The 15302-nt window shown below is 54.4% G+C and overlaps 1 protein-coding gene across 1 annotated transcript; it reads left to right on the top strand.

Annotated features, from left to right (window-relative positions):
• Window positions 1–1508: 1508 nt before the first annotated feature.
• Window positions 1509–7595, top strand: Efnb3 (ephrin B3). The gene is made up of 5 exons (XM_031353348.1): window positions 1509–2053; window positions 4222–4514; window positions 4700–4792; window positions 4901–5005; window positions 5421–7595. Exons 1-5 carry the CDS (start codon window positions 1932–1934, stop codon window positions 5828–5830), a joined length of 1023 nt encoding a protein of 340 aa, XP_031209208.1. The 5' UTR covers window positions 1509–1931; the 3' UTR covers window positions 5831–7595.
• Window positions 7596–15302: the final 7707 nt, after the last annotated feature.

The following is a 15302-nucleotide window of genomic DNA, read 5'->3' as shown; positions in this document are numbered from 1 at the left end:
CTGGAGTCATTGTGTCTGTTTGGGGTGGCACGTGACTGGTGGTAGTAGGTTCCTTTGTCCAGCATCTGTGGGGTCTGGCATATTGTTCCCAAAACCAGGGGCTGAGAGGTGGGACCAGGCAGGAGCCAATGAGGTGCTGAGCATGGTGTGAAGTCAAGCAGGTGGGGGTGGGGTCTCATGCCATTGACTGTGTGGTTGCTAGGCAACATGGTAAACTGAGGAGCAAACCTGTTTGAAATCTCACTCCTAAAGTGGCTGGCCTGAGCAGGGGTGGCAGGAGCTCGGTGGCAGACTGTTGAGTGTGACTGTGAGACTAAGCAGACAGTGACAGACAAGTCAGTGCTGGTGGCTGCACACTGCACTGTTCACCATCATCCAGCTGCAGAAGAGAAGGGTGCAAGACACGGTGTCCGACTGCATCCCAGTAGGCAGAGGCAAGGACACACAGGAAGGAGTAAATGGAAAACCACAGCTGCTTCTTATTGGTCTCCCTCTAGACTGCAGCTCTCGGGAAGGGGCTTGCATGCTCTTCGCGCTTCTCCATCTGTCCACTCTCCCTCCTCCTCACACACCTTGTCAAATACCCAGAATGGGAGTCTTTGAAGAGATGCTGTCAACGGCCGTGGCTGGCCGCGGTGGGGACCTCAGTCAAAGGGAAAGGAGCAGCCTGTGGAGGATTGGGCAGGAAGGAGAGGAATGTCGCCCCTGCCGGGAGGTGCTGAAAGCCTTGGTTCTTACACCCAAGAAGGCAGCTCCTCCCTTCCCCCAGGATAATTGGAAACAGCCCTTCCTGTGGATTGCAGCTTTGGGGTTATAGGTACCCCCTTTCCTCTTCCAGTCTTTTCTCCATGATCACCCAAGAAGGGCCAAAATTTACTACTCCCTGGTCTCTAATCCACAGAAAACAGTAAAGGGTCAGAGAAGCTGTGACAAAAGGAACCCCAGGAAAGAGGAAGCTCAGCAGCCTAGGTTGTGTTTTCGGGGTTTTCCTAAACTCCCCGTGTGACCTTGGCCAAGTCACGGGGTCCCCCCTCAACCTGGGTAGCTCTGCCCCCACCCACTTCACACAGGTAGCCCATCAACTTGGCGTTACTTTGTGAAGTGCCTAGCCTTCAAGGTTATCATTATCCTCTCCAGGCCTCCCAGAAAGCGCCCGGAAAGCCGCGGTGTTGTTTTGGAATGGAAGAGGAGCAGGCTATGGGAGCAAAGGGGGAAGGGTTTCGGGGTGGAGAGGGCAAGAGCCTTTCTGGATGCTAGCGAGGAAGATTCCAAACGCTCGGGCAATCGGAGGGCAGGAAGGAAAGCAAGTAGAAACTCAGCCAGAGACGGACACTGCCAGAGACAAAGGGGGCGTGAGAGACAGCGCCGGGCAGCGGGGCGGGGTGACGGGCGGGAGGTGCGCGAGGTGAGGGAGGTGTGGGGGGCGTGGGCCGCGGGATGCGACGCCCGCTCCGACTGAGCTCCAGCTCCGGTTTTTCCCTCCACCATGCTCTCCCCCTCCCCGCCTCTCCTTTAACTCCCCCCTCCTGGGCTCGGGACTGGTTTCCTCCCTTAGCCCGCTGCCCTCAATCCCGGCGAGGCTGGGGCTCCAGCTCGGTGTCTCCTTCTTCGCTGCCTTGCCCGGCACCCCATGTTGCCCCCGCCCGGCCCTCGAGTTCCCATGCCCCCCACGTAGCCGGGCGCACAAATCCCGAGGTGCGGCGCGTGGGCCGGGGGCGCGTAGGGCGCCTGCAGACGGCCCCTGTAAGGGTTCTTGTGGGGCTGAACGCTCTGGAGCAGGGGCGCGAGCACCGCAGAAAAGAGGGTCCTTGTGGGAGCTGGGGGTGACTAGCCACCCACCAGGGTGACTGGGGCGCCACAGCGTGGTAACCCCCCTGGGGGTGAGAGACTTTGGGGGAGTTGGTGCCCCGCCCCCAGGCCTTGGTAGGGTCATGGGGGCCCCCCATTTTGGGCCAGGGGGTGTGCAAGTCGGGGCCCTGCTGCTGTTAGGTTTTGCGGGGCTGGTGTCTGGACTCAGCCTGGAGCCTGTCTACTGGAACTCGGCGAATAAGAGGTGAGTGGCCTGGGACTAGGGAGATCCCAGTCCCATGGATAAGGGATATGGAAGCTTTGAGACTAACGGGCTAGGATTCGGAGCTGAGAGGAGGCTGGCAGAAGGGTGCTTGCTGTTGCACTGAGGTGAGGTGACAGGTTACAAGACAGAGCAATGATCTTGGGAGCCAGACTCCTCGTCTCACAGAGCTGGTTGTGGGTGGTGATACCATGTGCCAGGAGTTGGGAGACCTTACAGGGGGCAAAGATAAAGTTCACGGGCAGCGGGAGGGCAATGGAGTGGCTATTTGGATCGGGAGGAGACCTGTGTCATCTGCATTGAAGGGAGCCTGGTTCATGTCACCTCTCGGGAAAGAGGTGCTGAATGGGTGCTGCTGAGGCGCTGAGGGGAAAGGCAGGGGCACCTAGCTCCCAGGAGGCACTCGGTGTTGCCGATGGGGGGGGCCTCCGTTTGGGGCTACAGAACAGCCCACCCAAGGTTCCTTGACTCTCAGTCTGTGTTCCAACTCGTGTTCACAGCCAGAAGACTAGTGAACCTTTGGCTGAGCGGTTTGTCAGCTAGAACACACGTGCCTATCTTCCTGGCTTGGTGGATTCTTTTCTGGAGCCCCGTCAAAGCTCCCTTCTTCTCTCTTACCACTGGGAGTCCGAGGGTGCCATTGCCCTCTTGGCCACAAACTCTCCCGTCCGGGACTCCAGTCCCTGACATGCTTGCTTTGCTTGGAAAGAGGCCAAGGGTCAGTCATAGAGGGTAGACAGAACCTATGTGTGGGAGGTCATCTAAGTCACCTCCATGACATTTCCTATCCCCGCCGGGCCCAAGTTCGGTGTTTCAGAAACTTCTTCCTTTGCTGGAGCGGTTGTGAGAGGTCATTGGGAGGGGGGAGCGGACCTGAGAATTCATCAGGTACTTGGTCTTAACACTAGCCCCCCGCACTTTGCAGCTGTGTGGTCTTAGGCATGTCACTTAACCTCTCTGAGTTTGTATCTTCAGTCCTTACAGCTGTTATGAGGATTGGAGGCAAGGTATTTGGACATATTATATACTCATGAAAGGAGAGGTAGGATTGGTTTGTTTGTTTCTGTGTTTTGCTTCCTGGCTTCCCTGCCCTGTTCCAATCTTGGTACCCCATCTCCCTCCTATATTTCAGATATAATCAATCTCAAGCTCTCCCACCTGCCAGCAACTCCTGGCTGCAGTTTTGAGTACTAAGTATACCTTGAGGATATAAATTGGGCTCTCCTGACAGGGTTGAGACGAGACATTGGGGGTTTCTGAGGTTCTTTCGGGTGTTGGGTAGGAGCTGGTCATTAGGAGTCTGGAAAGACACTGGGCAATAGTTCTGTAGGACAGGGTTTCAACTATGGGTGCACAGGCGGGGCTTGCTGTAGTAGGCAGGTTGTGGCACTGCTGGGTCCATCCATTCCCTGGCTAACTGGGCGAGGAGATGCTGCTAGTAGTTCCATGTCAGCTGTGGTGACAGAAACCAACTACTTCAACTCCACAGCAGGAGAGCACTTTCCTCAGGAAGTTTAAGCCCCAAGGTGGAGCGCAGGAGAATGATCAGAGTGGCTGGCGTTGGCATCTAGACTTCCATTCTCATCAGCCCCATTTCGGTCATTGCCAAACTAGCATTTGCCTTATGTCTCATTAACTGACTAACTTGGGGAGCTGGTCCAGATCCCGGATCCCGCCCCGCCCCCCGCCCCAACCTTTACCTTGCTCTCTTTGCCCTGAAATTCAGTGGTGGCCTGAAGGAGGGGGGAGGTTCCATCCCCATGGTTGACTGCCATGGAATAGTGAAATCACCTGGGAGGGGTAGGCTGTGTGGTTCCAGAGAGGCCAGCTCCTTGGTAACTGGCATCCTGTTGCCATGGCAACGGCACCGGTGATGGAGCGGGAGATGGCAGTGTGCATGTGGTGAGGGCGGGCTGAAGAGTGCATTTGGGCACACCAAGGGGCAGGAGACCTCTGAGCCTGGCTTCCTGCTGCTTCTGATGTGAGCTTGCAGAGCCCTTAGTGCCCGGGCTTACTGAACACAGGACTCAAACAAAGGCAATGGGTGGGAGCTAAGAATTGCTGTCCTAGATGGTTGGGAGTGAGAGAGGGAAAGCTTTGGGTGCCACACCTCTGACACCTCTTTCCTGCCTTCCTTGTCTTCCCTGTAGGTTCCAGGCAGAGGGTGGTTACGTGCTTTACCCTCAGATCGGGGACCGGCTAGATCTACTTTGTCCCCGAGCCCGGCCTCCTGGCCCCCACTCCTCACCTAGTTATGAGTTCTACAAACTGTACCTGGTAGGGGGTGCCCAGGGTCGGCGTTGTGAGGCACCCCCTGCCCCAAACCTTCTTCTCACATGTGACCGGCCAGACCTGGACCTCCGCTTCACCATCAAGTTCCAGGAATACAGCCCTAACCTCTGGGGCCACGAGTTCCGATCCCACCACGATTACTACATAATTGGTACTGCCAGACATCAGGCAGGGGCAAATAGAGTGTCCCTGGGATGGAGGGGGAGGAAGGTTAGGGCCATTGGAATCCACCACTGTGTGTTCAGTAGTGCTCCCTTGGCATTCAGTAGTGCTCCCTCTAGGGAACAGGGGAGGGCTGGACCCAAGAGCGCTGACCTCTTCTATTCTTATTTTCAGCCACATCAGATGGGACCCGGGAAGGCCTTGAGAGCTTGCAGGGAGGTGTGTGCCTAACCAGAGGCATGAAGGTGCTTCTGCGAGTGGGACAAAGTGAGTGGGGTGAGGGGACACCTGCTAGGGGCCTAGGGAAGTTTAGGTGGTACATGCAAATCTGGGGCAGTTCTTTCAGCCCCTCTCTCACATCTTTCCCTTCTTCAGGTCCCCGAGGAGGAGCTGTACCCCGAAAACCTGTGTCTGAAATGCCCATGGAGAGAGACCGAGGGGCAGCTCACAGCGTAGAGCCTGGGAGAGACAGCATACCAGGTAGGAACCAGGAGCCAGGCACTGCCTCCTCTGCTCCCAGACCCCAGCTGCCCTGCCTTCACCCTCTCCCGCCCTCCCTCTCCCGTTTTGGGGGCGGCGATACAGGAAAGAGAAGAGAGGATGGGAGGGTGGGAGGGAAGTGGAAGCCAAATGAGGAAAAGACTCAATTAGAACTAATTAGCCAAGTCACTGCTTCAATCAGTGCTGTCAAAGAAGTGGGGGGACTACATGGCAGGGAGCTGGAGGCCGGACACCTGGATTTCCATCCCAGTTTGGGGGAGGGAATGTGGGGTACCTAAGGGGTCTGGGTACTGCTGGGGAAGCCTGTGGGGACCCCCAGGGCTGGGTGCATCCAATATCCAGATGGTTCCTTCAGCCCCTCCCCCTCTTTCCTCCTTCACCCCTTCCCTGCCAGGTGACCCCAACAGCAATGCAACCTCCCGGGGTGCTGAAGGCCCCCTGCCCCCTCCCAGCATGCCCGCGGTGGCTGGGGCAGCAGGGGGGCTGGCGCTGCTCTTGCTGGGCGTGGCAGGGGCTGGGGGTGCCATGTGTTGGCGGAGACGGCGGGCCAAGCCTTCGGAGAGTCGCCACCCTGGTCCTGGCTCCTTTGGGAGGGGAGGATCTCTGGGCCTGGGTGGTGGAGGGGGGATGGGGCCTCGGGAGGCTGAGCCTGGGGAGCTAGGAATAGCCCTGCGGGGTGGTGGAGCTGCAGATCCCCCCTTCTGCCCTCACTATGAGAAGGTGAGCGGCGACTATGGGCACCCTGTGTACATAGTGCAGGATGGACCCCCCCAGAGCCCTCCGAACATCTACTACAAGGTATGAGGGCTCCTCCCATCTGGCTCTCCGCAATCCAGCCATCCATGGGGTGCTCCTCCAGTGTAATTCATGGTATGAGGGACACCTGAGCCATGACTTTGGCCCCCTTTGCCCCACCAGCTCTTTGGCTCCTCCTGGCTATAGCCCTCATCCCCAGTGTTAGGTTCCCTTAAGACTCGACTACACCTCTTCCTGACCTCTCTGACTGACCCTCGTTTGGCTGGGGGCACTCCTCTGTCTTTGCCTCTTAGGGGAGGGGCACAGGCTCAGCCTCCTTCAATCACTACCCAGGTGTCTTTTCTCCCTCGCCCACCCAGAGTGGGGGTGGGGGCAGTCTGTCTTTTGGTTGGCATCTCTTTCTGCCTCTCACCGTTTTTCTTTTCTCTCTATTTCTTATTCTCTCTCTCTCCTGTGTCTAGGTCTGTTCTCTTCCTCCTCCCTAGCCTCCTCCTTACATCTCCTTTTACCCTCTTGGCTTCTTGTCCTTCCTGTGCCTCTCACGAGTCTCCTGGGTTGGGGCATCAAAGTATCTCTCCCCTCCGCTCTTGGCCCTTTCCAACTTTTCATACCATCCGCTCGCTTCCCTTCGTCTGCCAAAAATAGGATTTTGGAGGGGGGGTGGATTCTGGCACTCTACCCCCACCCCCCAGCACCAGGCATGGGCACAGGACCTCTCCCTGCCTTTCTGTGTACTTACTCCAGCCATTTGGGGTGGTTACTGGGCCACAACTACTACCATGAGAAGTGTCCTGTTGTGGCCAGTGGCTGATAGGAAGACAAGAAGCAGTGTGGACGTAACGGACTGGGTCTGATGCCGAGTGGGCATCAGATAGGAAGCGACTCGTTCCAGACAAGAAGTGACCAGGCCTGGACAGAAATGGCCTGGGAAGTGGCAGCAGCAGGAACTGGAAGTGCCTTCATCCAGAACAGGAAGTCGCACTTCTGAAATAGGAAGTGGTCTGGCTGGAATTCCAAGTGGCTTAGTCTGGGGAGGTGGTGGGGGGGTGGGGTAGGGGCATGGGAAGTGGATGGTTCTTACCCTGTGGAGAAAGGGGCAGGAGGAGTGTCCTGCTTTAGGAGAAAGCTGGAACTTACCACTGTGAGAGGACAGATGTGGACTGAGAAGTTTCTTAGTGTTCAGTGGCACTTCCCAAGGACCCCCCTTCCCTTGTGCTCTGTGCGGTTTTTAGGACAGCTAAGATGACTGCCACCTGCTGTGGCAGGCCCAATTTGTCTTGTTCTCCCCTTACTGTACCCCAGTATAATCTCTGTTGATCAACAGAACTACCCCAAGAACCCACATGTTCTCCCCCAGTAACCAGATGGCTGTCTGGTTCATGCCTTCCTCCCTTCAAACCCAACACAGCGCCCTTGTTAGTGAAGAGGTGGTCCATGGACTGGTCTAGTTGTTGGCAGTTATTAGCACTGGTTGCTGTTTCCATAGTGACAAGCCTATACCTCTTCCCGCTCTTTAGTGCGTGGTGGGCTGCTGCCTCAGTGTCCTCCCAGCTCAGTTTTATTAGATAAAGCTGCCCTTGGCCACCACGTTGGCCACCTCAGTCACCAGCCAAAATGGTTGCATTGTCCACCAGAGGTCAAGTCACCTCTCTGGCGCTGTAGTTCCCAGCTCCTTCTAGGGAACAGGAAGTTGATATTGCCATTGAGGAGGTGGCGGGGTTTGGCCATCACCTCAATAGTTTTACTGTAAAAGGGAAATTTGAACAACAACAACAACAACAAAAAAAAAAAAAAAAAACAACTGGAAAAAAAATAAAATAAACTTTAAAAGTTGACCAGAAGGCTGGAAAATGACTGAGCATGAATCTGGGGTTCAGAATGGCCTTCAGGCTGAGGGTGGGCCACAGAGAACCCTGGGGGCCTGGAGAAAGAACACTGGTTGGGGTGGTGAGATGGGCAGTTTCTGGAGAGGGAATCATGGGCTCAGAAGGCTGAGGAAGGAAACCACCTGTAGAGAAGACCCGCTGGAACACTCCAGTAGTGATATGTGCCAATGCTGGTCACATGTGGGAGAGGACACAGTCACCATTAGAAGCTCTGTGGTACTAATGTGCACTTGTCTGAGGGTCTGTTCCCTAAAACCCCTCCCCAAAGTACTTGGGGAGTTTTGCTGTTGGGGATAGAGCTGATGAAAAAATTATTGGAAGACCCCAGGGGCCCAGGCATCCAGTGTGTCTGCTTATATACCCAGGCTCTTCTCCCCCCAAAGCCCAGGTGCCCATCCCCCTAGACTCTACCCCATTCTCCAACCACAAAAGCTGCCATCAGGAACATCGCTGGAGCGAGTCCACAGGGTCACAACCTCTGCCCTGGCTGCCCTCCCCTGACTTAAGGTTCCCTCCCACTGTCTCCCATCTGCCTGGAGGTCAAGGGGTCCCCTTCCCCTCTCTGTTCACAGAGACCCCTACCCATCTCAGCAAGATGCCTGGGTCCTCCGAGGTATAGGTACTGGAGGAGGAGGGGAGTTGAAAACTGAGAGACCAGGTACTGGGCTGTGTGGAATTTCCTCTTGCCTACTGAGCCCACACTGGAGCTACCCAAAGTGGGGAGCTTGAGGGGGTTGGAAGGGCTGGTCCCTGGCCCTTAGTGGGGGTTGGTCGTCTTGGAAACATCCCCTTCTCTACACAATGGGAAGCCCCCCTCAGCCTCCCGCGTGGATGGAGCCGACAGCCCCATCGCTGGCTATCAGCCTCAGGGACTTGGCAACCGTCACCATGGCAACACAGAGCCCAGCAACAGGGCCCACTGAGAAAGGGAGGGGTCCAAGACTGGGGCAGGGCTGTGAGTGTGAGGGGACAAGGGCTCTGAGAGTCCCCTTGACACAAACATCCAGAAGTACAGGTGGATACAAGAGGGGAGAGAAGTAGAGATAAATAGTCTCCGTGACAAACACATCACCAAAGCAGCCAGGACATCATAACACGCTGAGAGACAGGAAGACACCTGGGGACAGATGCACAGCTGGGAAGAGAAACAGCACATACTGCACAGCCCCTGGGACACACCCCCTCTGAGCACTGGCATCCACAGACCCCCTGCCAACCACCTGACATTCACAACACCTACAGCCTTTCACATGCGCAGTGACTTGCCGGTCTTTTAAGCTATTTGAAAATGCTGGTGACTTCCACATAGAACCACACATGCCATCTGTTGGCTTTCTGGATACAAGTACACACACACTCCCAGGGTAACAACTATGACAAGAATAGAAGGTAGGGAAGCCACTCCTTCGTCCATTTGTTCACTCAACTGCTCCAACACGACTACTGTGTTCCAGGTGCCACTTCAGCACTATGTGCTAAGGTGAAAATCCCTGCTTCGTAAAGTCATATTTTTGTCTATTGACTGTTTTTATGCCCCCTCCCCACCCCATGCCCCACCCCCGCCATGGTGCGAGTGTGAAACCTAGAGCCTTGAACACGTTTGACAGGACCCTGAGCCACACCCCCAGTCTCAGGTCCATTGTTTAAAAGATGAATTTAATTTGAATATTTTTGCCTGCATGTATGCCTGTGCACCTTGTCTGTCTGATTCCTGAGGAGGTCACGAGGGCATCAGATCCTCTGTGAGCAGAGTTATAGAGTTGTTGTGCCTTGTATAGGTACTGGGAACCAAACCTGGGTCCTTTGCAAGAACGGTAAGTGCTCTTAATCTCTGACCCTCTAGCCTCCCTCTCAGCTACATTTGAGACAGGGTCTCACTCTATCCCAGGTTGTTTGGTTGTGTGATTGACTGATTGATTGGTTTTAAGACAGGGTCTGGCTGGTCAGTGGTGGTGCACACCTTTGATTTCAGCACTCAGGAGGCAGAGGCAGGCGGACCATTGTTAGTTGAAGGACAGCCTGGTCTATAGGGAGAGTTCCAGGACAGGCTGAGGTCTGGACAAACAAATCAAAACCAACTAACCAAACAAAACCCCCCTCAAAAACAAACAAACAAAGAAGGTACAGTTTTGTCATATAGACCAAGATATGACCTTAATCTCAGAGACCTGCTTGCCTTCACTTTCTAACTGCTGGGACAAAAGGTATGCAACTCCATTTCTGGCCAGTGTTTAGCTTCTGAAGTCCACAATTCAAAAACCAAAATTTTTTTGGTGGTGGTGGGGTTTGATTTGGCTTTTTCAAGACAGAGTTTCTCTGTGTAACAGGACCCCAGCTATACTGGAATTCACTTTGTAGACCAGACTGGCCTCAAACTCATAGAGATCCACCTGCCTCTGCCTCCTGAGATGATGAAAAACACCACACCCCACTTGAAGTCCACCTTTTTTAAATTTTATGAGTACACACTGTAGCTGTACAGATAGTGTGAGCCTTCATCTGGTTGTTGGGAATTGAATTTAGGACCTCTGCTTGCTCTGGTTGGCCCAGCTCACTCTAGCCCACTGTAGCTGTATTCAGATGCACCAGAAGAGGGTGTCAGATCTCAGTTATGTATGGTTGTGAGCCACCATGTGGTTGCTGGGATTTGAACTCAGGACCTTCGGAAGAGCAATCAGTGCTCTAACCCGCTAAGCCATCTTACCAGCCCTGAAGTCCACATTTTGATGGGGAAACAGCATTTACAATCTCAGTTCATGAAAACAATATTGAAGCTGAGGTGGGAGGAGTTTGAAGCCAACCTGGGTGGCTGAGACCCTGTGGAGAAGGAAACTAGACCAAACAAAGGAAACCAGGGGAACAGGGTAAGCCTTTCCAGTTCAGAGGTTAGAGAGTACCGGTGGGCCAGCCAGGAACTGCAATGGGAAGGCAGAAGCAGAGATGCGAAAGGAGAGGTTTGCCGTGTTTGGTAATAACAAGGGCATCCTCCTGATTTTTATTTTTCGAGACAGAGTTTCTCTATATAGCCCTGGCTGTCCTGGAACTCACTCTGTAGACCAGGCTGGCCTCGAACTCAGAAATCTACCTGCCTCTGCCTCCCAAGTGCTGGGATTAAAGGCGTGCACCACCACCGCCCAGCCATCCTCCTGATTTTTGTTCCAGGTGTCCTTTGTCTGTCCCTAGCCACAGCCCAAGGGCCAGAAAGTCACTCTAAGTAAAGTTGGTCTAGTCATGTGTGGTGCACACACTTTTCCCAGCACTCAGGAGGCAGAGGCAGGCAGATCTCTCAGTTTGAGGTCAGCCTGGTCTACAGAGTGAGTTGCAGGACAGCCTGGGCTACACAGAGAAACCCTGTCTCAAACAGAAAGGGGGTGGGAAGTGGGGAAGGGAGAGGAGGAGGGGGAGAGAATGGCAGAGAGACAGACAGACAGAGAGACAGAGACAGACAGAGAGACAGGGGAAAGGAAGGAAAGGAAAGAAAGAAAGAAGCCCAGGCTTGGTGCCTCCTCTCCCCTCCCCTCCTCTCCCCTCTCCCCTCCCCTTCTCTTACCCCACCTCCCCTCCCCTCCCCCCGTTTCTTGTGTGTAGAGAGTTGTTGTTTTTACTCAAGGACTTTTTAAGCCCAAGGAAGGCAAAGATGATGTTTCTCGAGCTTTTGGAAGCCTAAGACAAAATCCTGAGCGGGAAGCTGAGTGTGGGGTGGCAAGAACTTGCAATCCCAGCACTTGGGAGGTGTGGAGGAGGAGGCTTGTGAGTTTGAGGCCAGTATAACCTATGAAGCGAAACCCTAACTCAAACAGCACAATGAAAAGAGCCAATGTCCAGAGCAGAACTAACAGAAACAAGTAGGCGAGGGACTGAGATGCTTAAGCTGCCCTTCCCAACAGTGGAAGGATGGTCGAGCTAGGTTGTCCTGGGGGCCAGGCTGCAGAAGCTCAGGCTTGGCTAGCTTTTGCAGCTTAAGGGATACAACTTTCACCCGTCCCGAGTATGGTCTGTGTTGGGGAGTGTTAGCAATACGAGAAGGGGTGAGGAGTTGCAGTAGAAATTTCTTTTCTTTTTTCTTTCTTTTCTTTTCTTTTTTCTTTCTCTCTCTCTCTCTCTTTTTTTTTTTTTTTTTTTTTTTTTTTTTTTTTTTTTTTTTTTTGTTTTTTTTTTTTTTTTTGGTTTTTCGAGACAGGGTTTCTCTGTGTAGCCCTGGCTGCCTTGGAACTCACTCTGTAGACCAGAGCCTGGCCTTGAACTCAGAAATCTGCCTGTCTCTGCCTCCCTAGTGCTGGGATTAAAAGCATGTGCCACCACTGCCAGGCGAATTGTCTTTTTTTGAATGTGTGTTTATGTGCATGTGGTAGGGAGCATGCATGCAGGCCATGGCATGTGTGTGGAGGGCAGAGGCCAAGTTGCCAGAGTTGGTTCTTCTACCTTGTGGCTCAGGATGGAACACTGGTTATTAGGCTTTCAGCAGGTGCCTTGACTCACTGCAATAAAAATATCTGATGGATAATGTTTGATGTTACAAACTGAGATTTAAGTTAGAATGAAATGTGGGGCTTCTTAAAGGGAAGACATGGGGCTCCTCATTCCCAGGAAGAGGTTCAAGGTCAGCAGGCAGGCTGAGAGAGGAGCTGCAGGGTGGTTCGGAGGCAGGGTGCTGGCTTGCCTGGGCTAGAAAGACACAGAATAAATGGCCACTACTGAATATCGAGAGTCCTGTGTGTCAGGGCAGGTGTCCCAAGGGAGTTTAAAGCCACCAGGTTTGAGGCAGCCATGATTCTCACGAGGGAATCGAAGCAGTCCATTTCCTGGTTCTCTATCAGGAACTGAGGCATCAGCTCCCCCAATGGCACTGTCTGGTGGGGTGGGGGTGCCCACGAGCAGCCTTGGGGGCAGCAGCTGGTGAGTGGGGAGGAATCTGTGTGCTCAGCAAACAGCAGCCTTAGTGAGCACCGGCTCCCTCCTCCCTCATCAATCAGCCTCAGCCAAATGTCCCTGCATTCCCACCACCCCAAGGGGACTGGGGCTGGGCCAGGGTCCCCAGGGGACTGAGAAGAGGATGGGTGTGGGGAGCTGGGGTGGGGCTTCCATTTCCATCCATTGGCTCGTGTTCTCTTCTCTTCTCTTTGGAAGTCCTCAGTTCTTCATGTCATGGGATGACTCTTTCCTGGCTTCTGCCATTGTGGGGGCATCAGCTACAAATCACCTGTGGGGGGCTGTTGGTGGAGAAAGGGGGCAGAGAGATGAGTCAGGGTTGTGGAAGAATCCACTCTGGTTCTCACGGGACTGATCCAGGGCATGGTCAGCAGGGAGGTTGCTGGCACAGAGGCCCTGTCTCCCAGACTGGCCGTTCTCTCCTAGCGGATGCTATGGTCAGCCAGTGGCGGGCAAGACCCTGACCCCTTGAACATCTGTCCTACCAGTTTCTCCTAGCACCCGAGCCTCATTCTCTGCTTCTCACCAAGATCTAGAGGTATGGCATCCACCTCACCCAAAGTTTGCTATTACCCACGGGGGGGGGGGGGGGTTGGGGGGGGGGGGGTTTGGAGGGCGGGGTCTGTGACTTCTAGATCTTAGCTTCTGGCTCACTCTCTGTCTCAGCCCTTACACTCCCCTCAGGGACCCAGGCGTCCTGCCCACTCCCTTTACTATAGCAACCATTCTTCTTGGAGTTGCTTAAGACTTTAATATCATTTCATTAAGTCAGTAAGTTCAGAGAAGGTTGGGAGCACAAAGGGACTAGGAGTGGGCCAAAAAGGACCAAGGTAGGGGGGAAGAAGGACCGAGGCCCCTCTTCTCCGTGGAGATGGCTCTGAGAAATCAAATATTGACAGTGGGAGAACAGACCTTATTAAATCTGGGACAGGGGTGTGTGTGGGTGGCTGTGGGAATGGCCGGATGCCTGGGTTCTGAGGGTGATCAGGCTCTGGGAGGAGAGAAAAGCCTATAGCTGGGGTGGCCCAAGCTAAGGGACTGACTCCAGGGTACTGGTCAGTCCCTTTCCTTTGGGATGTGCTTAGACTTGCTACTCGGGCTGTTTCTCAGCTGTCCCCTACACCCCCTAGGGACAGGCACCCCATCACAGCTGTAGCTGCTCCCCCCTTTCCCTTTACCTCTACCTCTGTTGATGAGCTTCAGCAGCGTTTAATCGGATTGAGCAGTAATTAGCAAAGCAAGATGTTTGATTACCTATTTAGCATAATGTGGGGGGCTGGGATCCCTAGACACAGCCACAGTAGAGAGGGGAGACAGAAGAGAAAAAGGGTCTATGTAAAGTTCCTTTCCCTGAGGGATTTATGAACCTGCCCTTGAGGATCCTCACCCCAAGCCTTCCCACAAATTTCCAGTCCTTTGGGACTTATCCCTTGAGATTCTGACCAGCCACATCACCCCTCTCTACCATCTGGCTGGAAGATTACCTACGTGTTCCATCCCAGCCCCGTGTGCTGTGCAGCTGCTGATTTTAGGGTGTGGCGCGGTCTCTTTCCCTCAATCCCCGGTCTCTCTCAGCAACAGGAGTCTGGGCTGGGCCAAAGACCACACAAATCAGAGCTCAGAAACCCATCTTCAGGATAATGGCGGTAGCCAGATGTGGCGGCACACCCCTGTAATTCCAGCACCCAGGAAGCAGAGGCAGTACTCAAAGTTTGAGAGTTTGAGGCTAGCTTGAGCTACATGGCGAACGGAGAAGGTGGTAGTGTGTGTAAGGAAGGAACTGTCAACTATGGAAGTGGTGGCTTGGGTCAGGGTAAATATATTGGCCTCCAGGAGTACCAGGGACTGCCACTTCCGGCAGGACCAAACTGGCAAAATGAGACCTGTCAGGTGTGAAAATGGGGGAACTGAGGTGCCAGCATCTCTTCATACCCAGCAAAGAAAATGTCATCAATTTAGCGCCTCATGGAAATGTAATCAGTGGGCTCGCTGCTGGCTTTGTCTTAATTAGGCACTATTGATGGAAGCAGGGAGGGCGCCTCCCTATTCCCATGATTCTGCTTCCTCGCGGCATTCCCCACGTCTCCCCAAAGCGTCTTGTGACCCCGGGTACAGCTGTCTTTTCCGCCTTCCAGCCACCAGGACGCGCAGCGCCCCCTAGCACCCACTCAGTTCTGCCCCTCCAGGGCTCTCCAAGCTGCTCTGGGACGCGGCCTTTGTTCCTATGGAGAGCAAAGCTCCTCCCAGGCAGGGTCACCTTCCCCGGGGGAGTCCCCGCCTCTCGTTCGCCCCCCAAACCAGCAACGCTTTTCAAAGCCAATCCTCAGATTAAAAAAAAAAATTCCAGTTCCAGCCTTCACCCGTCTCCCCCCCCCCCCCCCCCCCCCCCCCCCCGCCCCGTGCCTCCCAGCAATCCTAGACCCCAATCCGGGCTAAGAAGCGGGAGCAGCAGGAGGGCAGGGGTGCTCCAGCCCCGGTTTTTCCCCTGGACCCAGCTGCAGCCGTGGCTGTTTGGAAATCCTGGAGAGTTTTCTAGAAGGTGAACGAATCTCGCAGGCGGGACTCCGAGCGCCACCTGCTGGACCCGTGCAGGCCGGAGCCCACACACACACCTGGGAGCCGGGGTCGGGCGTTTGGGTCCCCCGAGCCCCGTCTTTTCCACATCCTGCGAGACCGTGTCTCATTGTTTTCAGTCCCAGCCCTTC

The sequence above is a fragment of the Mastomys coucha genome, unplaced genomic scaffold (assembly GCF_008632895.1).
Source record: "Mastomys coucha isolate ucsf_1 unplaced genomic scaffold, UCSF_Mcou_1 pScaffold5, whole genome shotgun sequence".
NCBI classification, from domain to species: Eukaryota; Metazoa; Chordata; class Mammalia; order Rodentia; family Muridae; genus Mastomys; species Mastomys coucha.
This window is presented reverse-complemented; position numbering and strand designations above follow the sequence as displayed.